This window comes from Salvelinus namaycush, unplaced genomic scaffold (assembly GCF_016432855.1).
Source record: "Salvelinus namaycush isolate Seneca unplaced genomic scaffold, SaNama_1.0 Scaffold593, whole genome shotgun sequence".
In the NCBI taxonomy this organism is placed as follows: Eukaryota; Metazoa; Chordata; class Actinopteri; order Salmoniformes; family Salmonidae; genus Salvelinus; species Salvelinus namaycush.
The window spans coordinates 1-27,079 of record NW_024061301.1 but is presented as its reverse complement, the minus strand read 5'-3'; the positions used below and the strand labels follow the sequence as shown (position 1 = coordinate 27,079).

Sequence of the window (27,079 nt, the reverse complement as noted above, 5' to 3'; positions counted from 1 at the left end):
AGAGCATCTGCTAAATGACTCAAATGTAAAATGGTGTACATGCGCTGTCTGCAAACATACACTACAGTGCATTCGGAAAGTATTCAGACCCCTAAACCTTTTCCACATTTTGTTATGTTACAGCCTTATTCTAAAGTGGATTAAAAAATAATGTTGTCGGCGGGTACAAAGAAACGTTCTGGGACCTACAGAGTAAAACATTTCTAACCAAAGCAATGATATACATTTAATGCAAATAGTCTTTAGTCACGTGCAACATTTTTTTGTTATTTTCTTTTTATTGAAAATAAATAGATAAATGTGATGCATCCCTGATGTAACATAAGAACAAAAAAAGAAACAAATGTGAAGGTCATATGACAGGTGTTCAGTTAGTGGGTGATAACTGGCTTTTCACATGTAATACAGCTACCCATACAAAACAAAATGCAGTCAGACATTTCCTTTCAAACTAAAATGGATCACAAAAGTTGTCATATGCTTCATATGAACAATAGACAACTGCAGTACCTTTTACCAGTTTTATTAATAAAATATCCTAAGAACAGCAAATACATCTTTGACTTTCAACTTACACAACTTTCCTTTTCAGTTCATTCTGAAGAGAGTTTGGGGAAGAGTTAAGATAATATGGTACTTCTGAAATGATCGATCAAGCAACCCAAAAGCTTGGGGTCCATTTATTTTGAATAATTTCCACAGGAAACCATGATAACATTGTGAAATTAATACAAAATCAACATAATACCCTTTGAAAAACTTAAAATCCTCAGTCATACAATAGAAATGTTATTGCACAATAGGACTTGCAGAGTAACAAGCCTCAGTTCTACTCCTCTTCAAGTCATTATTACATTTCAGACACGAAACATAAAACATTGATTTTCTGATGCTTTAATAGGAACACTAACTTTTTAGATACTTCTGTTGTTTGCAAGTATATCATATGATATTTATTTTCAGCCAATTAAAAACAAAAAGGAAAAAATAAAGAGATGAATCGTGGTTGATTAAATGTAGCCAGGTCGTTAACGGTTGGTAGGTGTCTAAGGCTCTGCCATGGCAGAGCTGACTGAGTCCTGGGGGGCAGCTGTTGCCTGCTGGGAGCTGTAGTCTTGCCCCTGGCCCTGGGGGCCAGCGTCGGGCTGGGGGCCCACTGAAGAGTCATGGCCATGTGGGACCTGTGGCTGCACAGGGAAGTCTTTGGGGCCGACATGAGGAGGGAATGGGGCCACCCCAGGGGGCAGGTGTCGGAGTGGGATGGAGTGATCAAGTGGTCCATAGTGCACGTAGGTATGTGGGGGTCCTATGGGTCGGGCCATAGGAGGGTAGAAGGAAAAATGAACATACAAATATAACACTGTAGTACCAACATAACAATAGCATTGCTAATCACAACTGAAATACTAATAGCAAAGACTCAACTTGAGATAAAAGCTGGCGGCCAGAATTCACCACCTACCGAATGGAGGAGGCACCGGTCCATAGTGAGAAGGTGGAGGAAGGTACCGGTTGTGTGGGGAAGAGGGACCGTAAGCACCAGGAGGTGGAGGTCGATGTCCGGGTGGTATCATTGGACCAGGCGGGTGTCCGTTAGGCGGTGGGGGTCCAGGAGGCATCATGCCTGAGTGTCCGTTGTCTGGTCGGTACACGGGAGGCATGAAGGGTGGGGGAGGAGGGATGCGGTGGGGTCCGGGAAGAGGACGGTGGCAGAGTCCGGAGGGATGGCTGATGACTGGTCTGAGGCTTGAGTCGAGGGGGGAGCTGATGGGAGAGACCAGCAGGGAGCCAGGACCCTGAGGTCGAGGGTTCTGGAGGAACACAAAAAAATATTAAAACAAAGAATAGCAATAGGTCCATTGTGCTTGTAGCCCTGCTGCTGGCACCAACAATGAGAGACCCTTTCATCTGATTCAAACAGTTTGGTTAGGTTAGAACAAAACAAACAATTATGCACTGGTGAGAAAGACAACAATATCCCACAATAATAAGTCAAGTTACACAGTCCCACAAGAATCACACGACCAAGTTCCACACACTGATTCAGAATCAGGACCGTTTCCACAAAGCATTAACCTCAAACACACACAGCTTTAAATGACAACACATTTGAGATATCCATCATGTAGTTGTGCTGAAGTTATGGCTTTGTAGAACAGTGTCACCAATTCATTCAATGGGGGTCAGAGGGAGGGTGTTGTAATATAGGGAAAATATAAAAGGAGCTTACAGACGGACCACGGGAAGCGGCAAAGGTCTTCAGACTTCAATGGGAGTAGGGCGGCAAAACGCAAGCAGTTTCGCAAGTGGCGCCGTTCGTGGTACTCACTCCAGTGAGCGGCGACGCTGGCTCTACGCTCAAGGCTTCAAAATATGCATGGTTGACCAATGAGCAGAGTTCTTCTCGCCAACCAACCAACCAACCAACCAATGTTTTAATCACAACCGCCGAGCTGACAAAAACCGGGACCGCTGGCATCTACACACGGTAGGCAGAAATGTTCAGTTTACCGCAGCCCGTCTGTAAGCGCCTTAAAACAAGCAACCACGCATGTCAGAATCCAGCCAGCAATGTTAAGTCTGACAACCCTGTGACGCCACTACCCAGCTGACTGCCACTCCAGCCACTGATCCACGGCTGGGGTAAGCATGCTCACACACACACCCGCACCCCTGCCACCGCTGCCTCGAACATAATACTCACTGCCTCTGGGTTCTCTGTGGAGGCCTGGGCCTCAGCCTGTGACTCTAGTGGAGCGGTCTGTTTAGTGCAAACACACCCACATGATGGAGGAACAGGGGGGAGAGATGCACATTGTCTCAAATTGACTGAAACTTACCGAGCTGCACAGATTGCTTGGTGAGGATGTACGTGGGGCCATGGTGTCTGTGGAGGAACAAAGGGAAGAATGATTAGAGGAGATATAGGATAAGGGCTCGATTAGGGAATAATACCACATCAACCCTCATTGACAAAAAATACAATCCCTACCAGGTCTAGCAGCCACTGGGTGTTTGTGGTACGGAGAGTAACGGCGGCCGTGAGGGTCAGAGTGAGGTCGTGGTCCTGTCGGACAATAAATACACGGTGATACATCAACGTAAAACACTGCAATATTCTCAAATCTTCTAGAATGCTAACCTTGGCTCTCCTGGTTGTCATTAGGCACCTGACTCTAGACCACGTTACTGGTTCATGCTACCATCTATTTATAGCAAAGTCTGGTCTATTTGCAGTCCGAGGAAAATGTTTGGTCATGTCATGGTAGGATATTATTCTTCCAGAACTAGAAGTACCAGTATCAGAATATTTGAGATTCTTCAAAGAAGCCACCCTTTGCCTTGATGACAGCTTTGCACACTTTTGGCATTCTCTCAACCAGCTTCATGAGGTAGTGACCTGGAATGCTTTTCAATTAACAGGTGTGCCTTGTTAAAAGTTAAATTTGTGGAATTTCTTTGCTTCTTAATGCGTTTGAGCCAATCAGTTGTGTTGTGACAAGGTAGGGGTGGTATAAAGAAGATGGTATTTTACCAAATAGGGCTAAGTCAATATTATGGCAAGAACAGCTCAAAGAAGCAAAAAGAAACGACAGTCCATTACTTTAAGACATGAAGATCAGTCAATCTGGAAAATTTCAAGAACTTTTAAAGTTTCTTTAAGTGCAGTCGCAAAAACCATCAAGCTCTATGATAAAACTGGCTCTCATGAGAAACGCCACAGGAAAGACCAAGAGTTACCTCTGCTGCAGAGGATAAGTTCATTAGAGTTACCAGCCCAAATAAATGCTTCAGAGTTCAAGTAACAGACACATCTCAACATCAACTGTTCAGAGGAGACCACGTGAATCAGGCCTTCATGGTTGAATTGCTGCAAAGAAACCACTACTAAAAGGACCCCCATAAGAAGAGACTTGCTTGGGCCAATAAACAAGAGCAATGGAGATGAGACTGACGGAAATCTGTCCTTTGGTCTGAAGAGTACAAATTTGAGAGTTTTGGTTCCAACCTTCGTGTCTTTCTGAGACGCAGAGTAGGTGAATGAATGATCTCCATATGTGTGGTTCCCACCGTGGAGCATGGAGGTGGTGTGGTGTGATGGTGCTTTGCTGGTGACACTGTCTGTGATTTATTTAGAATTCAAGGGACACTTAACCAGCATGGCTACCACAGCATTCTGCAGTGATACGCCATCCCATCTGGTTTGCGCTTAGTGGGACTATCATTTGTTTTTCAACAGGACAATGACCCAACACACATCCAGGCTGTGTGAGGGTTATTTGACCAAGGAGAGTGATGAGTGCTGCATCAGATGGCCTGGCCTCCACAATCACCCGACCTCAACCCAATTGAGATGGTTTGAGATGAGTTGGACCCCAGAGTGTAGGAAAAGCAGCAAACAAGAGCACAGCATGTGGGAACTCCTTCAAGACTGTTGGAAAAGCATTTCAGGTGAAGCTGGTTGAGAGAATGCCAAGAGTGTGCAAAGCTGTCATCAAGTCAAAGGGAGGCTACTTTAAAGAATCTCAAATATATTTAGATTTTTTAACACTTTTGGTTATTACATGATTCAATATGTGTTGTTTCATAGTTTTGATGTCTTCACTATGATTCTACAATGTAGAAAATAGTAAATATAAAGAAAAACCCTAGAATGAGTAGGTGTGTCCAAACTTCTGACTGGTACTGTGTGTATGTGTATATACAGTTGAAGTTGGAAGTTTACATACAGTTAGGTTGGAGTCATTAAAACTCGTTTTTCAACCACTCCACAAATGTATTGTTTACAAACTATAGTTTTGGCAAGTCGGTTAGGATTACGTTCATCTCTAGGAGACAGAACGCGTCTCCTTTCTGAGCAGTATAACGGCTGCGTGGTTCGATTACAGGCTCAAAATGGCCAGAAACAAAGACTTTCCTTCTGAAAGGCCAGCATCCCGGAGTCGCCTCTTCACTGTTGACGTTGAGACTGGTGTTTTGCGGGTACTATTTAATGAAGTTGCCAGTTCCTCAACGTGTGAGGCATCTGTTTCTCAAACTAGACACTAATGTACTTGTCCTCTTGCTCAGTTGTGAACCGGGGCCTCCCACTCCTCTTTCTATTCTGGTTAGAGCCAGTTTGCGCTGTTTTGTGAAGAGAGTAGTACACAGCGTTGTGCGAGATATTCAGTGTCTTGGCAATTTCTCACAAGGAATAGCCTTCATTTCTCAGAACAAGAATAGACTGACGAGATTCAGAAGAAAGTGCTTTGTTTCTGGCCATTTTGAGCCTGTAATCGAACCCACAAATGCTGATACTCCATATACTCAACTAGTCTAAAAGGAGGCCAATTTTATTGCTTCTTTAAATCAGGACAGTTTTCAGCTGTGCTAACATACTTGCAAAATGGTTTTCTAAAGATCAATTAGCCTTTTAAAATGATAAACTTGGATTAGCTAACAACGTGCCATTGGAACACAGGAGTGATGGTTGCTGATAATGGGCCTCTGTACGCCCATGGAGATATTCCATTAAAAAAATAAAAGCCGTTTCCAGCTACAATAGTCATTTACAACATTAATGTATACACTGTATTTCTGATCAATTTGAAAAATAAAGGACATTTCTAAGTGACCCCAAACTTTTGAACGGTAGTGTATATTTTAAATATATATATATATACAAATGTATGGAATGCAGTAATCCCACAAGGGAAAGCAAAGGCTGAAGCTTTAGTAACCTAACGAGTTGCCACACACATATGATCTCACAACAGCTGAACACAACAAAAACACCACCATAGTACTGAAAGAGCAAGAGGGATGCAAGAGCGGTTATTCCAAATTGTGAAAGCAAACGGAGGCATGGGAACATTCTGGATCGTCTGGACACGCAAACACAGGTGAGAAAGATAGGTATGGCAGTAGAGGGAGAAAAGATGGCAGTGAAAGAGACAGGAAAGAATGTCTTCGAAAATCAGAGAGGACGTAATTAGAAGACAAACATTAGGAAGAGGAAAAGGTCAAATGGGTACCAACTAGGAGCAGGATGAGAGCAGTAGGAAGAAAAAATAAGGGAAATTATTGAAACACCACAGCGGAGGTAAAGACAGGGAAAAAGGAAAGGTGAAAAAGAAGCGGGGAGTCAGGGCATACAAGGGTGAACAAGGGGGGGGTGGTTGATTGGCTGAGGGATGGTACTGCTCGGCCAATCAGGGCCAAGGCTGTCCGGGGCGTGGGTTCAGGAGACTCACGGTAGGGCTTGTTCCTTCGCCCCACAGGGGGAGGGGGGGGCACCCGTGAACTTCTTACAGGGCCTGTACGAATCACCTGTTTAGCAAAACCATTTAACAACAAAACACTCAGCCAAATACCACTCTCAGTCTCTCCACATTGGACCAGCTACAAGGAATTCAAATCAAAACCCCAGGAAAACATGCATTTCAGAGGGTGGACGTCAAACAGCAGATGAGGTATCAGACAGTCAAAAAGTCCAAGATCTAATTTGAAACGCAGTCACAGATGATATCCAACCGACAAGACAATAGAAATGGTCAGGAACGTTACAGAACGTTCAGATAGAAATATGATTCTCTGTCCTCAAGAATAGTCATATCAGCCCTATTCATTTCATTTCTACCTGCAAGTTATGTTCTGACGATTTTGCCTTTTCTGAATGCACCCCAGACGTGCCAGTACTAAATAACGTGAACTGAGGATTGGTTCTTACCTCGTCGGAGAGGCATGGGAGCCATCCCAGGGGTGGGCTTGAACAGAGGCCTACAGAGCTCCTTCAGCTTGCTGGACATGTCAGTCAGTCTAGGGTGAAAAAGAGAACAGGCATTTAGATTCTCAATACTGTACCTCCAAATCTAGACTAATACAGCTTACTGCATTGCAAAACTGTGACCAAAACACTTGCATTTGTGGCCCTTCGACTTGGCAGTGCAACCTTTGGTTCACAATGTGCCTCTTTTTACTTTACTATTATGACTAATTCAAAAAGTAAATGTGAGATTGACCAAAAATAAACCAAATGAAAGGATCTGCCTGTCTCCATTTTGAGTGAGCAATAGGTGAGCCCTGCTTTGGTATAGCCCAATTGAGTCTGTTGTATTAGTGTTGCACTCACAAGTTACGAATGTTAGTTGTTTCCTTCTTCTCGTCGAACAGAGCTCGCTCTGCGGCGCGTGCAATCACCTAGAGAGAACGAAGAGACATTTAAAATCTCCTGTTATGGACTAAATTCACCTTACAAATGACTGGCCAAACAGAAGACAAAAAAAAAAAAATCCTGATCCTAATGTATGTGCCATCGATGGGGGTTGAGAAATGAGACATTTGTTGTTTCTTTAACAAATGGACTAATAACGTTGTATTGTACAAACCCAGTTCTCGTGAGATTTCTGCTCCTGCTCAATGATCTGAGCTTTGTAGAACTTCTCGGTCCATTTCAGCTCGTCCTGGATCTCCTTAACGCGCTGCCTACACACCTTGACCTCTTCCTCTAGGGCCTTGCCGTCCATCTCCGTCAGCCGGTCTTCCTTGTTGGGGCGCTCAAACTCCTCCTTGGTCAGCTTCCTGTAAGGCGACACACAAATTAAATCAAACTATTTAAAGACCATTTGAAAACCTCAAACCTCACAGTAAAAGAATACAGTAAAAGACAAGGATTTTTTTTTTTTTTACATGCTGTGGAACCATGGAGAACAAACCCTACTATGGTATTAACACATGAACTGCACTGCTTCTGATTCCACTTACTGCTGCAAAGCGTTCTCCTTCTGCTGGTACATATCTGTCATGATGTCATTCTTCTGCTGCAGGGTCTTGTACTGGTTCTCCAGGTGGTTCTTGTCACTTTTCACCAACAAGATGTCATGCTCCAGCTTCTGAAATTGCTCTGTGGTGAAAACAAGTTGATAGTGTTGAGAGAGAAAAGGCAGTGATGCATATCAAATTCTAGTTGCTGGGACATACCTTCCAGCTCTTTCCTGGACTTCTCTTCGTTCAGCAGCTTGGTCATGAAGCGATCGCGCTCTTCCTCCACAACAGACAGAGTGGTCTGGACCTGTGGAAAGTTCTTCCAACAGTTAGTGGAAGAGTTGACACACTTCTTGGTTCTGAGCACAAGTTTTACCTGCCTTCAGGTACACAGAAATCTGGGTCCGTTCAAGAAAGAACTCAGTCTTACCCGAGAGACATCCATCATTTGCTTATGGCGGTTTTGGATGATGGTCTGCTTGTCTGAAACAAATAATTGTAAACACAGTGACACGTTTCAGGAAAGTAGGCGTATGTCGCGCGTCAATACTTCACAGGAGAGGCATTTGAATGTATAACTATCAAAATGCGTTTTTGGGGGCAAAATGCCTTCTGGTACGTGAACTTCCATGTGCCTTAATAACAAACTTGTATGCCATCCGTAAATCCGAATAAAAATGGTAAACTATGAGCAGAGTTAGTTTAGCCACGGAAAAAGGAAGGAACCTTCCCTCTAGCCATGATTGGCTGAGATAATGGATGAGCTGGACGCGCCATGAAACGAGTTCGGATTGGTCTGCCATGTAGCACGCTTCTGTCTATAACATGAGCTTCTCAGTATGTGTAAGTAACCCTTTCTAACGCAGCTTTTTTGAAAGATGCTCTCCACTTTTAGGAGACCCAAGTTTTGAAATCAGTGGACTGTCTGGTGGAAGCAGAGTATGATAGCTAAGGAGATGGAGAAAATTCTGTGGTTTGATTGCAAATATGCAGAGGCAGTCGAAAATAGAACACATAGAAGGCTGTTGTATAAAACACCTGTCTCCTGAATACATCTTCAAACTAAGGGAAACCATTTTCAGATATAAGTTTCTAATTTTGTCAGAAAGTCGTTTTCTCATTGCAAAATAAAGCATATTGTTAGCTAGCTAACAATATGTGTGAACAATGCTGAATGGGTATAGACAAAGAAGAGCTCTCCAGTATGGGTTACAAGTTTATCAACTTTCAAAGCAGAATTACTTTCCCATTGTTCCTCAACTGTAGTGTATGATATACCATTTTGATGCTCCGAGTCTCTACTTTAATCCAATGTAAAAAAAACACAATTTCAAATTTTGCTACATAAGACCAAATCACATGACAGTATCCTAATCAGAGAAGGCTGGTGGGAGGAGCTATAGAAGGACTGGCTCACTATAAAGGCATAAATGGAACGGCGTCAAGCACACTGTTTCCATGTATTTGGTTCCATTCCAGCCATTACAAGGAGCCCGTCCTCCTATAGCTCCTCCCACCAGCCTCCTCTGATTAGGACACCGTGTCAGGTGACTTACCGTTAGAGGCTACCCCGTTAGCAACAACTCCACCTTTCAGGTCATCGCAGGCCTCCAGGTCTCCTAGCAGGTCAGATAGAACCTGCCAGAGAGGTTGAGAACCACCAATTGATACATTACACTTTTCCCATGGAATCAGTCAAGAAGTATTTTTTTGGAACATAATACAGGTGACATGTTTCTTTGTCATCAGGGTGCATTTGAGAAGGTGTGAACAGGAATTGATGTGTGTAACAATATCGTAACGTGTAAAAAAAACTCAACATTGTGGTCCTTCTGAAGGAGGGAATCCTCCAGGTCTTTCTGGGACTTCTGGTAGACTTTGATCTGCTCGCTTGTCTCCCTGTGCTTCTCCTCCCACAACTTGGCAGCATGGTGCAGCTGTAACAAGGAAATTAGGTCATCAGGACGGTGCAATGCAGGCCCTGCATGGCCAATGAGTCCTACACAATGTCATGAGGCTTAAAGTGTGAATCGTTGTTCCATATTGGTACTCACCGAGAGGTTCTCCTCCTTCAGGGTGGCAATATCCTTCTCCAGAACCTGGACCTGGACAATCCGGGCATCTTCGTGGAGCTTGGCTTCATCCATCAGAATGGTAGACTACAGATTCAATGATAAGGATAATGAAAAGGAAATAAACACTTTACATTTGATTGTTGCAATGTTAATATATTTGACATATTTTCATTGGGCCTGTTCACTTATATGACCTATACCTTCGACAGTGCATCCTGGGTCTTCTTCTTGCTGCGCTTCAACTTCTCAATGGTTTTGTCCATTTCGGACATCTATGGGCAAAGATAATGATAAGCATAATGACAACCATCTTTCTCTGTCCTCATCAACGAGCCATCCTATTTAGGATAGTAGCTGGCTAATAGTAGCTGCCTATGCTGTCTACATCACGAAAGCAACTGCTCTCTAGGGTGTCTCTCTCTCATTTGCAGGCTGTCCCTTTCTCTCTGTCTGCCCGCGCAAGTCCATGCAGCTGTAGGTGCAATGGATTGTGGTCATTTTAGTCAATTACCACATTTTCTGCACTAAACTATGTGGAATATTTATTTTCCTGTTGAAAACTACAACGTCCCGAAGTATGTGCTTGATTTGATTTCTCTCTAGAGAAACGGCACATTGAGCTCACATAATAAACTAACTTAATGGAATTCAAATAATTGAACCGACGTCAGAGAATTGGTTGTTCTGAAACATTTTAATTACAGCTAAATCGCTCAATACTACTCACCATATCTTCATGTTTCGCAGTATTGGCCCGCTCTTTGTCAAAGGATATGGCGTGTAAGTTATTTTCCTCGTCCAGGCGCTCATTTTGTCTCTCCATCTCTTGCACAATATTCTATTGGACAGAAAAAGAAAATGCGTAGTCAATTTAAACACTATGGAGAAGAAAAAAATAATAAAAGATCTAATAATTGTCAGCATGACAATGACATGTGATCAAGATAATATTTCTTAGAGACTCACCTCCAATTCCTGGATCTTTTCCAGAGATAAAGTGGCAGATTTTTCAGACAGCTTTTGTTTTTCTTTAAGTTCTTCGCCCTGAGGGGAACCCAGTAGAAATATACTGTCAAAACATTATGTACCTTAATTCACATTGAACTCAAAAGTCTGGATCTTAGTCAGTGAAAAGTCTCTGCAACTTACCTGTTGCTGCAGTTCAGCGACCTTTTGGAGTATCTCCTTCTTCTCTTGTTCAAGCTTTTTCATCCTGTCCACCATTTCTTTTTCAGTAGCGAATAAAAACCATGACAAGAGTATGAAATCAGACATGGTTTACACATGACAAGAACACCAGCCTGTAAGAAATATGAATGAGGATTCACTATGCACCCTAAATAGCCAGAGAGAAGAACTTACTTAGATATGACTTGCTTTTGACCTGTGAGAAGGAAAAGAAAAGTGGCAGCAAACAGCCTCCTCAACGGTAGCATACAATACATCATAGAATAACATAAAGCAATCAGATGATGAAATTATGAAAGCAGTAACTGTGCAACAACGACTTACAGATAGAATGCTCCTCCAGAAGAGGAAGCCGATGACCCCGGCACCTGCAGTGACCAGCACGGGTTCACAGGACACGCCGTAGAAGTCTGGACCTGGCTTCCAGTGCTCTGGCAGGCTGGTGACCAACTGGGGAGAGACAGGTCCAATCAGTGTTACTACAGCACCATGTCAGGCTTAGCAAATAAGTTGGGTAATAGCTGGGCTGAGATGACAGAAGAAAATAAGTGATGTTAAAAACATTGAACTAAACCATCAGGCATTCCAGTGTTCTGTTTACAAGCATGGCTAATGGTTATCCCACTGAGCACCCTCTCAGTCAATGCAGAGGCATATCTTCAGATCAAATCAAGGTGGGTTTAGAAATAGACGTAGCCTATAACCTAGTTGTTGATCAAAATCAATAGAGAGAGGATTTGCCTTGACCTTATGTAATTAATGGGGATTGGATTGGACTGGGGCCCTACCACTGTCCAACCATGGTGACCTTTGCACAATACAGAACTTCCATCGCAGTCGCTCAGTGAAATTCAGGGATTGGCTAAATTAATCACCACAGAGTGGATCTAACTAACAAGCCTTAGGCCTATGTGGATTTAGAGTGCAAAAGATTGCATCATGTAGCCTTTCACCCTGTAAAATGGCCAATAAACAAAACAGATGATTACATAACATATCACTAGACATGAGCCACATGTAGATTTTAATGGCATGTAACCTCAAGTGATAGTTATGTAAGGGGAAGCTGTCAAAGCAAAATTCAACAACTTGAAGGCACCTCTCGATCTGAGACCCAGATATAGGAAGAACGGATACTGCTAGTCTGGAAAGTGAGCCATTTTTTAAATGAGGACGAGGACAGGCAAATGAAGTTGCCAACAAGATTCAGTTTCAATGTAGCTAGCTAGCCAGCCATGTGGCGGCCTAAGACTTGACTAGCCAGCTAGCTACATTGTAGCCAACTACTTACATATCGAAGTACAAGACAGTACAAGACAGGCAGTTGATCAGATTCTGTCATCAGGGGCAAAGTGGGTAAAGGGGTTGTTTCTTCCGAATCCATCGCTACTGTACGTTACTTTGACAGTTGAGCTGGCTATCTAGTTAGTTTGGCTTGTGACTTGCAATGCAACTCGTTTGCGTAAACCAACAACATGTCTACTAGCCTCCTTTTAGAGTTCTGAACGTGATTACTTTCTAAGCAAAACGCACAAAGCCTGGTAAAATGAGCGGGGGTATCATTTATATCCCACTCAATAAGCAAAACACCGGCTGTGGACACTTAACTTCAGTCTACACTTCACTAGAACAAGTCAACTAAAAAATGGGAAAGGATCACTTAACCTGGGCTGCATTCAGTACGTTTTTATGTTCTGGAACGTTTAATTTAACGGAAACGGTGCTGTACTCAACTACCAGTTGAAAACAGGGGAAGGGTTGGGTAACGCTGTCAGCATGGCAAATGCCGCCCCCCAAATAAAAATAATACATGCATTGTCCCAGCAATAATAAAATAAGTATGAATACTTGAGTCCTAAGCACTACATGCAGGCAATTAGTCAATTACAATAGGAAGGAAAGCCCATTCACAAGAGAGAAATACATGAAGTAACTTACCATAACACCATATATTCCAAGATACTCATAAAACAGGGTGACGAGACGACCAGATAAAATTAGCACTGATACGAATGATGAACCACTCTGCTCATCTTCATGGAAATCAGTGACAGCAGGTGACTCCAGAGATCCTGGAAATACAGCACAAGCAAATTAGGTTAATGCATACAGTTTACATCTCACCACAATTTCAAAAGTAGGGAAGTATAATGAACACCTACCTGAGGGAGGGTGATCCATGTCTACGCTAAGTCCCATGTCCAAGGTATTTTCAGACATATTCCCATCTTTTGAAACATTCAGAGAGGTTCAAACAGTGAGTAAATGTTCATGCATTGCAATCTAACTGGCATTGTCAGGAAGTGTATTTGTTCTGTCAACAGATTACTATTTACTTTGTTGTACTTCTTGGGCATTTCTTAAATACAGCTTATTCTGCAAACCAAATCTCCAGGCATTATTATCATGTCATTAGCAATGAATGAGACTTTCCAAATATTTATTTAACAAAAGGTTTTAATCCTCCTATACTCTGACTTGAACATAAACTGAAAAAAAAGCATTATTACCTGTGTCAGGGTGTAGTTGACTGCCCGCTGCCATGGGAGCACTGTTTCTGGCCGTTGAGTACTTCTGACGCAGGGTGAACACCAATTTCTGGAAGTCGTCCAAGATGGAAGCTTCCTCAACAAACTCACCAGCCTCCTGCTGCAGGTCAGCGTTCTCATGGGCATCCAGCATCCTCTCAATCTCATCCAGGATTGGGGTTTCAGAGCCTTCCAAAATGGCTTCCAGCACCGTTTCAATGTCCTCACTGACGTTTGTCTGGGACCGCCGGGCAGCCTTCAGCTCCAGGTCAAAAAAAAGGAACTCCAACCTAAAGAGGTTCTGAGGACCTAGAATCTTTTGGAGGCGCTCCATGTCCTCCTCCTTGCAGCGGTCTCGCAATAGTCTCAGCCTCAACACATTGTTACTGTATTCCGCCTCTTTGTTTGGAAGGGGATCCAGAACTTTATCTTTAAGTGAGGGCGTGTGGCTTTCAGCATCATTTTCAGTCTCATGCACCTCAGGTTCTATGTCAATAGCCTCGTCGTGTTGGACCACATCCAACACATCACTGGATACAACATCGGTTTGTGTATAACTATTGGGTTGCTCTGACCCAAATTCAGATAGACTTTCTGTGTCATTTTCATCAGTGTGCTCAGTTTTGGATGAAGACAATACTGCATTTTCATCCTCTAGCAACTCTTCCTCAATCTCTTCCCCCTCTAGGTGTATTGAATCCTCCTCCTCTATGGGGAGTTCTTGATGGCTCTCTTTCACCATTGTGTTTTTACTTGGATCTGGGACCTTCTGGTATGGTTCTCGAAATAGTCTGAAAAGCTCTGTACCACCCTGTTTAAAAGTATTCTCTACTTGTGAGAAATCTATTGACTCCTCTTTTTGTATGGGGAGTTCTTCAACAGCTTGTTTCTGCTCTGATTCGTTCATTTTACTATCAAAGTCTGAGAGCATGTCTGTCTGTGAGAGCTGTTTAGGGACTGGGCTGTCATCTTCTGTAAGATTCTCTGCTAAAGCCTCAGTGTGTTCACTCGCCTCATCAGCAGGAGGTGTTGAAGGTTCGATGACACCTTCTTCAGATTCATCCTCAAACTGCAACGTCTGAGAATCCTCATCAGGTACTTTGACAGCATCCTCACTGAAATTAGAGTCCGCAGGTTCCTCAAAGATTAGCTCAGAGGAAGTAGAACAGCCAAATGACTCCTTGGGTTCTTCAATTTTGGGAGGCTCCTCTGGTGTAATCTCACCTTCATCATCATCCTCCTCGTCATCTTCCTCTGAACCGGCAACATAAGCTATTCTTTCCCCACCACTGACAATGTTAAAAACGGTATCACCAAATGCAGACCACAGGTTATTGTCCTTGGAGTCCTGTTTCTGTGTATGAGGTACCTCTGATAGACTGTCTTCCTCATCTGTCTGATCAGATTCCGGAATGTTCTCGTGTTCCAAATTATAACTTTCTTCAGAAAAAGCCAGCAATGGAGTTTCCCTGAGATGATGATCACTGTCCTCATCCTGCTGATATTCAGTCTTGTCACTTTCCTCGTCATATGGAGTCACCTTCCAAGTGTCCTCATCATTGGAAGTGACAGCATCAAAAGTTATTCCAAGTGTGGTGTTTAACTCTGGAATAGGTCTGCCTTCTGAAAAACCATCAGGTGCATTTTCTAACTCAGGATCATCTTTGGATTCAGGTTCTGAGGGGGTTTCTTTGATCTCACCTTCCTCTGGTTCAACAACACTGTACGGCACAGAGTCCTCTGTCCTCTGCTGATCTTTCTGAAGGTAATCTTTGATCCTCTCAGCTGTGGTCTCAAGTACAGTGTTAGATTCCACTCCCTTTGTGTCAAGAGTTTCAGGCTGAGGCAGAGAGGACTCTAAAGCCTCAAAATGTCTCAGATCATCATTATCTGGAACCTCTACAACCTTATCAATGTCCTCAGGTACATCCCTATCAATCTCATCATTTTCTAACAGTGTCACTTCAGGTGGAGGCTCATCCACTTCCACCGTGGTGCTCTCAGCACTTTTGTTAAGGTACAAAGTCTCTGTGGTTACTTGCACAGATTCCTCCTTGTCTGTTAACAATAAAGAGGAACCTAACAGTGAATCAATGGCATAACTGTCAAACTTATCGTGTCCAGTGTCAAAGCAAACAATGTCGGTTTCCTGAAAAGAAAAAGAAAACATTGTTTGAGTCATACTACCTATTTCAGAAAGAAGTTCAGTCATTCCAGACAATGTTTTAAGCGATGATGCATTGGCAGTAGTGAACTAGGCCTACATCTATTTATTGACTTACCTCAGCAGGAATCTCCAATTCTTTTTCAGTGTATATGTGATTGATTACGAGTTGGTCCTTATTGAAGTAACCAAAACGGTTACCAACCCATTGTAAGAAATGGAAACAAAACAGAGAATGAAACATGTTAACAAAACAGAAAAAGCTTCAACATTCCTTCTAGACTGCAATGTTATCATATACAGTACCAGTAAAAAGTTTGGACACACCGACTCATTCAAGGGTTTTTCTTTATTTTCTACATTGTAGAATAATAGTGAAGACATCAGAACTATGAAATAACACATATGGAATCATGTAGTAACCCCAAAAAAGTGTACAAAAAAATATCTAAATATATTTGATATTCTTCAAAGAAGCTCAAATCAAATCAAATTTTATTGGTCACATACACGTGTTTAGCAGATGTAATTGCGGGTGTAGCAAAATGCTTGTTCTGTTGTTGAAACAGGAATGCTTTTACAACAGTCTTGAAGGAGTTCCCACATATGTTGAGCTCTTGTTGACTGCTTTTCCTTCACTCTGTGGTCCAATTCATCCCAAACCATCTCAATTGGGTTGAGGTCGGGTGAATGTGGTGAAAAAGCCCTTACACAGCCTGGAGGTGTGTTGGGTCATTGTCCTGCTGAAAAACAAATAATTGTCCCACTAAGCACAAACCACATGGGATGGCATATCACTGCAGAATGCCGGTTAAGTGAGCCTTGAATTCTAAATAAATCACAGACAGTGTCACCAGCAAAGCACCCCCACACCTCTTCCATGCTTCACGGTGGGAACCACCCATGCGGAGATAATTTGTTCACCTACTCTGCATCTCATAAAGACACAAAGGTTGGAACCAAAACTCTCAAATTTGTACTCATCAGACCAAAGGACAGATTTCCACCAGTCTAATGTCCATTGCTCGTGTGTCTAGGCCCAAGCAAGTCTCTTCTTCTTATTAGGGTCCTTCAGTAGTGGTTTCTTTGCAGCAATTCAACAATTAAGGCCTGATTCACGCAGTCTCCTCTGATCAGTTGATGTTGGGCTATGTCTGTTACTTGAACTCTGTGAAGCATTTACTTGGGCTTCAATATGAGGTGCAGTTAACTCGCAGCAGAGGTAGCGCTGGGTCTTCCTTTCGTGTGGCAGTCCTCATAAGAGCCAGTTTCATCATAGCGCTTGATGGTTTTTGCGACTGCACTGTTCTTGCCATAATATGGACTTGGTCTTTTACCAAATCTTCTGTATACCACCCCAACCTTGTCACAACACAACTGGCTCAAACGCATTAAGAAGGAAATAAATTCCACAAATAACATTTTAATAAGGCACACCTGTTAATTGAAATGCATTCCAGGTGACTACCTCATGAAGCTGGTTGACAGAATGCCAAGTCTGTGCAAAGCAGTCATCAAGACAAGGGGGGGCTACTTTGAAGAATCTAAAATATATTTGATTTGTTTAACACTTTTTTGGTTGCTACATGATTCCATGTGTTTTCCAAAGTGTTGATGTCTTTACTATTTTCTACATTGTAGAATAATAGTGAAGTAAAACCCTTGAATGAGTAGGTGTGTCCAAACTTTTGACAGGTACTGTAATTTAATATTAACTCATACTTACACTCCCTGCACATATATTTGTCCATTGGCCTGAGAGTTTATAGTAGACATATATAGTCTCTCCTTTTTTAAATGACAGAAACCGACAGTCTGGTCCGGTGAAATCGCTGAAAGCTTTGCCCCGGCACAGGAGCACTGTGGAGAGGAATGATTCAAAGATCAGTTGTTTCACGCCTACCAAAGATTCCAGCCCATTACCTCAGCGTCCACCCTATGTGCCCCATGCACAATCAGGGCGTGAATAGAATACACATCACTAAAGTAAGCCTTGTTTTATCTGCTTCTCTTTTTACAGAGCCAGAGTATCCAAAAGGAAAGCCAAGCATTAAGGCTAAATAGAATATTGTTTTTGTCTTGATAAGGTAGATGTAAAAAGAGAAGAACTTGCAAGCAGAGGGGTTAATGACATGCCAGTATTTTATGTCAACAATAGCTAGCTTTATAGCTAACCAGGCCTATACACCATCTTGCAATTTGCTTCCTAAGCCAACACAGAAGTATGATATATTTATGGTCAGTTTAGTAAGTAACTATAGTAGTTGATTACAATTAAGCTCACATCTCTATTATTGTGTGTAGCTAGCTAGTTAGTTAACTAAGAAGACTGTCAGATCAATTGGCAAGTTGTCATGTAGTTAGTTAGTCAACGTTCACAAGTTTGGATTAGCTATGGGCCCTTGTGTGGCTTTGCCTTTGGGTTCAAGAAAATATATAGGCCGAAAGCTTGTGCAAGCTACTAACGTAGTTACTACAGAAACACAGTTAATATAGTTTCAGAATTTGGCAACTAGTCAGGCAGTAGCCAACACAGGCCGAGACTTCGCTTCGGCTACAACTAAGCATAGCTTAGGTTATTATGCATTGGTAGTGTAACGACCCTGGGTTTATAAGCGCGGAAATCGACTCTGCCGCACGAGCCCTCGCGCTAGCTTGCGACTCTACGTCTTACAGGAAAGCGCTCACCGGCCAAGCACACACACTGTCGTGGATGCAAGGTCCGATCACTTCTGACACCAATGTAATGAAACAGTGGGGAGCAGGTCTCGAACCCTCGAACTCCTAGCCCGAGGTCCGGCGCGCTATCGACTGTGCGCCGGACCCTGGGGTTATAAGCGCGGAAATCGACTCTGCCGCACGAGCATGCTTTTGCGACACAGTCGATAGCGCGCTGGACTTCGGGCTAGAAGGTCGAGGGTTCGAGACCTGCTCCCTAACTGTTCCATTACAGTATTTACAACTAACGTTAACGACAATTGCGCTAGGTTAGCCGAGTTTATCCCTTTGAAATGACAACGCCGGTCAAGCTAGCTATCTATTGAAAGATGGAAGCATCCTGAAAGTTCGCTTGAGTTTAGCGCCAAGTACTTACCACTGCATTCCTCGTCTGCACATCTTTTGAAGTCGGAGAAGCTCCTTTCGACTGCGGCTTTGGGTATGAAATTATGAATACATAAAATAAAAATGTATACATAATAAACATTTACAGCCATGTTGGCAATTGGGCTGGCTGGTTCTGCTCGACTATGAACAGATGAAGCCTAAACGTCAGCAAATCCAAGGCTGGAACAATTCGCAGGATGTTGATCGTAGAGGCAAATATCAAAATCTGGGCAGACAATGTAAAAAATAAGAGCAAGGACATGAAACCAGAACGCATAATAAAACCGTCTTATTGCGTCACAATATACGTTCTGATTCGGGTTTATCACGTCTTTGTTGGATAGAACTAAACAGTCCACAAGTTAACTGACAAGTGAGCGCAATATCCCATTCTCCATTCAATTGGACTTTCTGACTATCGCAGATGTATTATGATACATTAAAAGCACATGTTCATTGTTTTTCAGGCACTGGGTACCAAAACAAACAGAGAGGATAGATAGGACTCACATTTCCAGGATAGGCTATAAACTACGTTTATATTAACCTGTAAAAGTCAGAATTGATCAAATAAATGTTAATACAAAAGCGTAGTTGCTGGACGAAGCTAAGGGTTGGCGATACAGTTGTTTTTGTTTCACCTGTTATCAAAATAGTAGCCACTCCCACCCGAATAGACTACAATCACCCCATTAAACAGAGGACATCATTTTACTCACATTTGGGAGGACCCTCAATGACGGTAATGATCCAAGTCACATGTCATTGCCAATAAAATGACAAAAAAGCATTGCAACAAATTACAGTCCTATAACAAAGACAATGTATTTAATTACATGTTTTGATTTGACCTTTATCTAGGCAAGTCAGTTAAAAATAATTTCTTATATACAATGACGTTCTAAACCCTAAACCCAGACAACGCTGGGACAATTGTGCGCTTCCCTATGGGACTCCCAATCACAGCTGGTTGTGATACAGCCTGGAATCGAACCAGGGTCTGTAGACAGAAGCTGCTTTTCAGTCTCTCGATCTCAAGGCCATCAGACTGCGAAACATCACTAGCACATCAGAGGCGGCTGCCTATAGACAAAGATTTGGAATCACTGCCAATTTTAGAAATGGATCACTAGCCACTTTAATAATGTTTCCATATCTAGCATTACTCATCACAAACCAGCTCGTGGAGATAACAAAAATATATTTTGTTATTCCTTAACTGAAGTAAACTAAATACAATTAACAATGGTGTGTGTAGTCAGTAATCAGTAGTGTGAGTGTTTGTGTGCATAAATGTGATAATGAGGGGTGTTGAAAGGTGCCAAAGCAACCAAACGGCCACAAAAATGCCACAACCAAAAATCTATAAATGTGTCTGCATGGAGAGTCTCCCCAATGAATGGGGAATTGGTGCATTTATCCGGGAACACACCCTGGCCCAGGTGTGTCCCATGTCGCTGACGACCCTCCCAGCCCTGCCCGCCAACATCCTAATAAGGAAAACAAGAGCAAAGCGAAATAATACGGCAGACAGAGCAGGAGGGTCGTCACAATATGTATAAACTGCACTCCACACTATTCTACGGTATCGTAGTCACTTTAATTGTGTTTACATACTGCATCACCCATCTCATATGTATATACTGTATTCTATACTATGCCACTGTATCTTCGTCCAATGCCGCTCTGACATACACTGCCGTTCAAAAGTTTGGGGTCACTTAGTAATGTCCTTGTTTTTGAAAGTAAAGCACATTTTTTGTCCATCAAAATAACATCAAATTGACCAGAAATACAGTGTAGAAATTGTTAATGTTGTAAATGACCATTGTAGCTGGAAACGGCAGATTTTTTATGGAATATCTACATAGGCTTACAGAGGCCCATTATCTGCAACCATCACTCCTGTGTTCCAATGGCACGTTGTTAGCTAATCCAAGTTTATCATTTTAAAAGGCTAATTGATCATTAGAAAACCCTTTTGCAATTATGTTAGCACAGCTGAAAACTGTTGTTCTGATTAAAGAAGCAATAAAACGGGCCGCCTTTAGACTAGTTGAGTATCTGGAGCATCAGCATTTGTGGGTTCGATTACAGGTTCAAAATGGCCAGAAACAAAGAACTTTCTTCTGAAACTCGGCAGTCTATTCTTGTTCTGAGAAATGAAGGCTATTCCATGCGAGAAATTGCCAAGAAACTGAAGATCTCGTACAACGCTGTGTACTACTCCCTTCACAGAACAGCGCAAACTGTCTCTAACCAGAATAGAAAGAGGAGTGGGAGGCCCCGGTGCACAACTGAGCAAGAGGACAAGTACATTAGAATCCATAGGCCTAATGGACACATGCTCAAACTCGCACACATTTGATAGAATAAAAAATAAAAAAAAGGGGTAGGTGCTACATCCATTTTTGGACACACATTGTTTTAACCATGTTATGAGGCTATACAGTGTTTGTTTACATTTACAATGTTTACAAACACTGGAGGAAAACAAGTTCACACACACACTACCGTTCAAAAGTTTGGGGTCACTTAGAAATGTTCTTGTATTTGAAAGAAAAGCACATTTTTTTGTCCATTAAAATAACATCAAATTGATCAGAAATACAGTGTAGACATTGTTAATGTTGTAAATGACTATTGTATTTGGAAATGGCTGATTTGGAATGGAATATCTACGTAGGCGTACAGAGGTCCATTATCAGCATCCATCAGCGCAAACTGGCTCTAACCAGAATAGAAAGTGTGGGAGGCCCCGGTGCACAACTGAGCAAGAGCTCAAGTATATTGAAGTGTCTAGTTTGAGAAACAGACGCCTCACAAATCCTCAACTGGCAGCTTCATTAAATAGTACCCGCAAAACACCAGTCTCAACGTTACCAGCGAAGAGGCGACTCCGGGATGCTGGCCTTCTAGGCAGAGTTGCTAAGAAAAATCCATATCTAAGACTGGCCAGTAAAAATAAAAGATTAATATGGGCAAAAGAAGACAGACACTGAACAGGGGAAGATTGGAAAAAAGTGTTATGGACAGCCTAATCTAAGTTTGAGGTGTTCGGATCCCAAAGAAGAACATCCGTGAGACGCAGAAAAAATGAAAAGATGCTGGAGGAGTGCTTGACGCCATCTGTCAAGCATGGTGGAGGCAATGTGATGGTCTGGGGGTGCTTTGGTGGTGGTAAAGTGGTAGATTTGTACAGGGTAAAAGGGATCTTGAAGAAGGAAGGCTATCGCTCAATTTTGCAACGCTATGCCTACAACAGGACAATGAGCCAAAGCACAGCTCCAAACTATGCAAGAACTATTTAGAGAAGAAGCAGTCAGCTGGTATTCTGTCTATAATGGTGTGGCCAGCACAGTCACCGGATCTCAACCCTATTGAGCTATGGGAGCAGCTTGACCGTATGGTACCTAAGAACGGCCCATCAAGCCAATCCAACGTGTGGGAGGTGTTTCAGGAAGCACGGGGTGAAATCTCTTCAGATTACGACTTCAACTAGAATGCCAAAGGTGTGCAAGGCTGTAATTGCTGCAAATGGAGGATTCTTTGACGAAAGCAATAATTTCAGTTAAAAATCATTATTTATAACCTTGTCAACATCTTGACTATATTTCCTGTTAATTTTGCAACTAATTTCATGTATGTTTTCATAGAAAACAAGGACATTTCTAAGTGACCCCAAACTTTTGAACGGTAGTGTGTGTGTATACAGTTGAAGTCGGAAGTTTACATACACTTAGGTTGGAGTCGTTAAAACTCGTTTTTCAACCACTCCACAAATTTCTTGTTAACAAACTATAATTTTGGCAAGTCGGTTAGGACATCTACTTTGTGCATGACACAAGTCAATTTTTCAACAATTGTTTACAGACAGATTATTTCACTTATAATTCACTGTATCACAATTCCAGTGGGTCAGAAGTTTACATACACTAAGTTGACTGTGCCTTTAAACAGCTTGGAAAATTCCAGAAAATGATGTCATGGCTTTAGAAGCTTCTGATAGGCTTCTAATCTACACACAATACCCCATAATGAAAAAGCAAAAACAGGTTTTTAGACATTTTAGCAAATGTATATTTAAAAAAAAAACTATAATATCACATTTACATAAGTATTCAGACCCTGTACTCCTCAATGCTTCACGGTGGAAACCACACATGTGGAGATCATCCGTTCACCTACTCTGCGTCTTACAAAGACACTGCGGTTGGAACCAAAAATCTCGAATTTGGACTCATCAGACCAAAGCACAGATTTCCACTGGTCTAATGTCCATTGCTTGTGTTTCTTGGCCCAAACAAGTCTCTTCTTCTTATTGATGTCCTTTAGTAGTGGATTCTTTGCAGCACTTCGACCATGAAGGCCTGATTCAGACAGGTCTGATTGTCTCCTCTGAACAGTTGATGTTGAGATGTCTGTTACTTGAACTCTGTGAAGCATTTATTTGGGCTGCAATTTATGAGGCTGGTAACTCTAATGAATTTATCCTCTGCAGCAGAGGTAACTCTGGGACATTCCTGTGGCGGTCCTCATGAGAGCTAGTTTCATAGCGCTTGATGGTTTTTGCGGCTGCACTTGAAGAAACTTTCAAAGTTCTTGAAATTTTCCGCATTGACTGAACTTCATGTCTGAAAGTAATGATGGACTGTCGTTTCTCATTGCTTATTTGAGGTGTTTTTGCCATAATATGGACTTGGTCTTTTACCAAATAGTGCTGTCTTCTGTATACCACCCCTACCTTGTCACAACACATTAAAAGAAGGAAAGAAATTGCACAAATTAACTTTTAACAAGGCACACCTGTTAATTGAAATGCATTCCAGGTGACAACCTCATGAAGCTGGTTGAGAGAATGCCAATGGTGTGCGAAGCTGTCATCAAGGCAAAGGATGGCTACTTTGAAGAGTCTCAAATATAAAATATATTTTTTGGTTAGCTGATTCCATATTGGTTATTTCATAGTTTTGATATCTTCACTATTATTCTACAATGTAGAAAATGTTAAAAATAAAGAAAAACCCTTGAATGAGTAGGTGTGTCCAAACTCTTGACTGGTACTGTATATACATACATTTTTTTATTAAAAAAGACAAAAGCATCCACTGAAAGTGACTTTTAGTCCAAGATCTGTGTCAGGGAAAAGGCTATATGCATCACAACATTGTGTCTCTTTGGGTCTCTGACAGATTAATCTGATAGCGCCGCCGCGCTACGTCATGACCACCACCACACTGGAGCGCACAGAGGGTCTCTCTGTCCTCAACCAGGCCATGGCTGCCATCAAAGAGAAGATTGAGGAGAAGCGAGGAGTGTTTAACATCCAGATGGAGGATTTTACATAAAAATCATGTTTGCTGTATTTTAATACATTAGGAAGAGGGGGACAATGGAAAGTCCAAGGTGGGGTGGTAGAAGTTTCATGTAAAACAGAAAATTGTAACTCCTGCCATATGTAATACATGCTTTGGAAGTCTTACTCGCCAGAGATCTCACATTAAAACAGTATTAAAAACAGCAACAATGTTCAGGACATTGCGCTTTCAATGTCCATGTGTTAATTGTCTTATATGTTTTCCTCCCCTCCAGGCGAAGGTTGTGACCGACATAGATGAGACAGAGCTGGCCCGCCAGCTGGAGCAACTGGAGAGAGAGAACGCTGAGGTGGACGGAGATGACGAGGATGGAGAGATGGAGGCCAAGGCAGAGGACTAAACTAGATGAAGAACTGAGGGATTGGATACGACGACGAGACCAATTATACATATGCAGTCCAGAGCATGTATTCATAAAGCATCTCAGAGTAGGAGTGCTGGTCTAGGATCAGCCCACCCCCCCATATGTAATCTTATGCATAATGATCTAAAAGGCTAAACTTATCCTAGATCAGAACTCCTATTTTGAGATATTTCATGAATACAGGCCTTGTCTGATGAGATGACGAACTTCATATCAAATCAAGCATTCTAGAACGTCTCTCCAACTGAACCCTTTGGATCAGTAGCAGGGACCCTCTCAGGGAGACTGATAGAGAGATGGCTACAGGCACTGACTGTCATACTGCCAAACAGGGCTGGGAAAGGCCTCTGTGATTATACCAATGGACACAATAACAACTGAATATGATCACTGAACCCTAGCTGTTTGAATTGCATAAGAACGGGTGGGTTGGGGTAGGATTAGCCTTTTTGTGCTGTAGCCAACTCCTCTCTGTGTGGAAGAGTTGGCTACAGCACATATAATACAAAATGGGACAAGGCTTGGGTTGGTGGGGTGGTAGCCTGGTCCCGTGCTGAATGTTCTTTAACCAACTCTTTGTGACACATGCAGTATAGGACCAGGCTAGAGTGAGTAGGGGTTTAGATAGATTCTGAGAATATAATAAGACAAGTGTTTTATATATAGCAAGGACATATTTTAGGAATGAGTACTTTTGAAAGTGGTTTTGACTATCTCCCCAACTCCATGAAAGGACAATAGCGTTCTTGTTGTTTTCCTGCTCAATATGGTTCAAGTGAAATGTCGGGCGGAAGAGAATAATGCTCACCTAACCAACTCACACAGATCTTTATAACTTAGGGTGCATTCTGGATATATTTCTATTTTGTCAGGACTACATTCTTAACATTACATTAAACAAATAGAAAAGTAAATATGTGTTATCAGGTTAGAAGTGATTGAAAGTGAAACATGCACTTAAATTAAATGTGGGATGCAGTTATAGCAGAAGCTGTTGGAGAAAGGTCCATGTGGGTACTCTAGCCTTTATCAAAGATTTTAAATAAGATGTTTAATTGTTGTCACGTGCACAGGATATGTACAGTGAAATGTGGTGCTTTATAGGGTCTGCCATGGCAGTACAGCACACCTGGAGCAAATTAAGGTTAAGTGCCTTGCTCAAGGGCAAATCAACCTTGTCGGCTGGGTTACTAGTCCAACACTAACAGCTAGGTGACCTTCTTCCACCCATTCACAAAATAAGCAAATTAACCATATTCGGCAGGACAAGCACGAGATAGTGAGATCCTATTGGGGCGTTTTTGAATACATTTGCGTTTTTCCGTTATGGAACACTTACTCTGAAATGCGCATCTAAACAACGCACTTTTACCAACGTTTCTAAAAAGGTAAAGTCTACATAACTTAATCTACTCTGTTCGTAACATATTCTATTTTTGGGAGCAGAAAACTGTATTGAGATTACATTTTTAATCGATGAGTAAATTACCACTGCCGGTCCCTGAGCTTCCTGTAGAAACTGAATCTGGCTCATTATTCTATTTTTGCTATTATCTCTGGTTGTAGTTTGTCTGCACTACAAATCCCAGAATTCCGTGTTAGCAGTCGGTAGCTAGTAACAACCCTGAAGGCTTACTAGTCAATCATCTAGTGTCGCAAAATATATATACGACTCTGCAAAATTGCTAGCTCTGTAGGGCGACAAACTATGTGTAATATTTGTGTTGTGGAGAAATGACCAGGCAGGAGACGGGAGTACAGTTAGTTTTCGTTTAGTCAAAACCTCTCGTGCTCTATGGTTCCCGGGCACACTAGTGCGCATGTGCATTTCCTATTAGGTGTAGTAACGTAACACTGTCGTACTACATCACTGCTTAGTAACAGCATAGTATACTACACTATGAAGATGAATCGACCTTCAATCAAGGTAAATATCGTGCTAGCTACGTAGTTAGCTTGCATAGCGGTTTGATTTTTGCTTGCTTAACGTTAGTTTGGGACACAACATCGCGAGTCTGTGTAGCAGGGTTTATGTTAGGAAAATGCGGCCAAATCTTACCAAATTCTGATGTGCACTTTGAACATGTTAGAATAACTGTCGACATTTACTTTTCCTCAGCCAACAAAATGAGTAAGTTAATGAACAGCAAAATCACTATCCTATGTGAATCTACTATAGTAGAAAAGTTTTAGGCTACCTATTATATTGGTCAGCTTGTCGAGAAAGATCGTCTATTCCAGAGTCTGGACATTTGTGGGAAGATCGATCCCAAATTCAACCAGTAGGCCAGAAGGCCTAGGCTACATAAAACAAAGACGTTAAAAAGCAATGAGTCTGATGCAACAGATCAGAACATTTAGCTTAGCTTTGATAAACTATTATTTCTTAAGATTATAAGCGCAGTAATGCACACAGGGCAGTAAGTAGGCTACGCAGGAATGTTCGTTCCATAATGCAATTGGCGGGAAAACACCATTGTCGAGAGGGCACTGCACAGTCAAGCGGTTTCATGTGACAGATGAAAATATCCGTT

At 42.1% G+C, this 27,079-nt stretch overlaps 2 protein-coding genes across 2 annotated transcripts; one reads left to right on the top strand and one right to left on the bottom strand.

The window, feature by feature from the left end:
* Positions 1–254: 254 nt before the first annotated feature.
* LOC120041957 (transport and Golgi organization protein 1 homolog) lies at positions 255–17,600 on the bottom strand. Its single transcript, XM_038986831.1, has 24 exons — positions 17,425–17,600; positions 15,817–15,873; positions 13,517–15,683; positions 13,169–13,234; positions 12,945–13,078; positions 11,331–11,456; positions 11,181–11,202; positions 10,968–11,044; positions 10,785–10,862; positions 10,546–10,656; positions 10,019–10,090; positions 9,798–9,902; positions 9,564–9,680; positions 9,300–9,381; positions 8,174–8,226; positions 7,960–8,050; positions 7,744–7,882; positions 7,368–7,560; positions 7,112–7,179; positions 6,710–6,798; positions 2,993–3,067; positions 2,841–2,887; positions 1,463–1,811; positions 255–1,306 (listed from the first exon to the last, which is right to left on the bottom strand). The coding sequence occupies exons 3-24, from the start codon at positions 14,463–14,465 to the stop codon at positions 1,047–1,049; spliced, it is 3,303 nt and encodes a 1,100-aa protein (XP_038842759.1). The 5' UTR covers positions 14,466–15,683; positions 15,817–15,873; positions 17,425–17,600; the 3' UTR covers positions 255–1,046.
* A 6,400-nt stretch (positions 17,601–24,000) lies between these two features.
* Positions 24,001–25,803, top strand: LOC120041961 (eukaryotic translation initiation factor 2 subunit 1-like). The gene is made up of 2 exons (XM_038986835.1): positions 24,001–24,139; positions 24,396–25,803. The coding sequence occupies exons 1-2, from the start codon at positions 24,026–24,028 to the stop codon at positions 24,519–24,521; spliced, it is 240 nt and encodes a 79-aa protein (XP_038842763.1). The 5' UTR covers positions 24,001–24,025; the 3' UTR covers positions 24,522–25,803.
* Positions 25,804–27,079: the final 1,276 nt, after the last annotated feature.

Coding starts and splice junctions, on each gene's coding strand:
- LOC120041957 (XM_038986831.1), bottom strand. CDS start 14,465: ATGCTCTCAGACTTTGATAGTAAAATGAACGAATCAGAGCAGAAACAA. Junction 10,657..10,784: donor AAAAGATCCAGGAATTGGAG/GTGAGTCTCTAA, acceptor TCTGTCCAATAG/AATATTGTGCAAGAGATGGA. Junction 8,051..8,173: donor AAATGATGGATGTCTCTCGG/GTAAGACTGAGT, acceptor AACTTTCCACAG/GTCCAGACCACTCTGTCTGT.
- LOC120041961 (XM_038986835.1), top strand. CDS start 24,026: ATGACCACCACCACACTGGAGCGCACAGAGGGTCTCTCTGTCCTCAAC. Junction 24,140..24,395: donor TGTTTAACATCCAGATGGAG/GATTTTACATAA, acceptor CCTCCCCTCCAG/GCGAAGGTTGTGACCGACAT.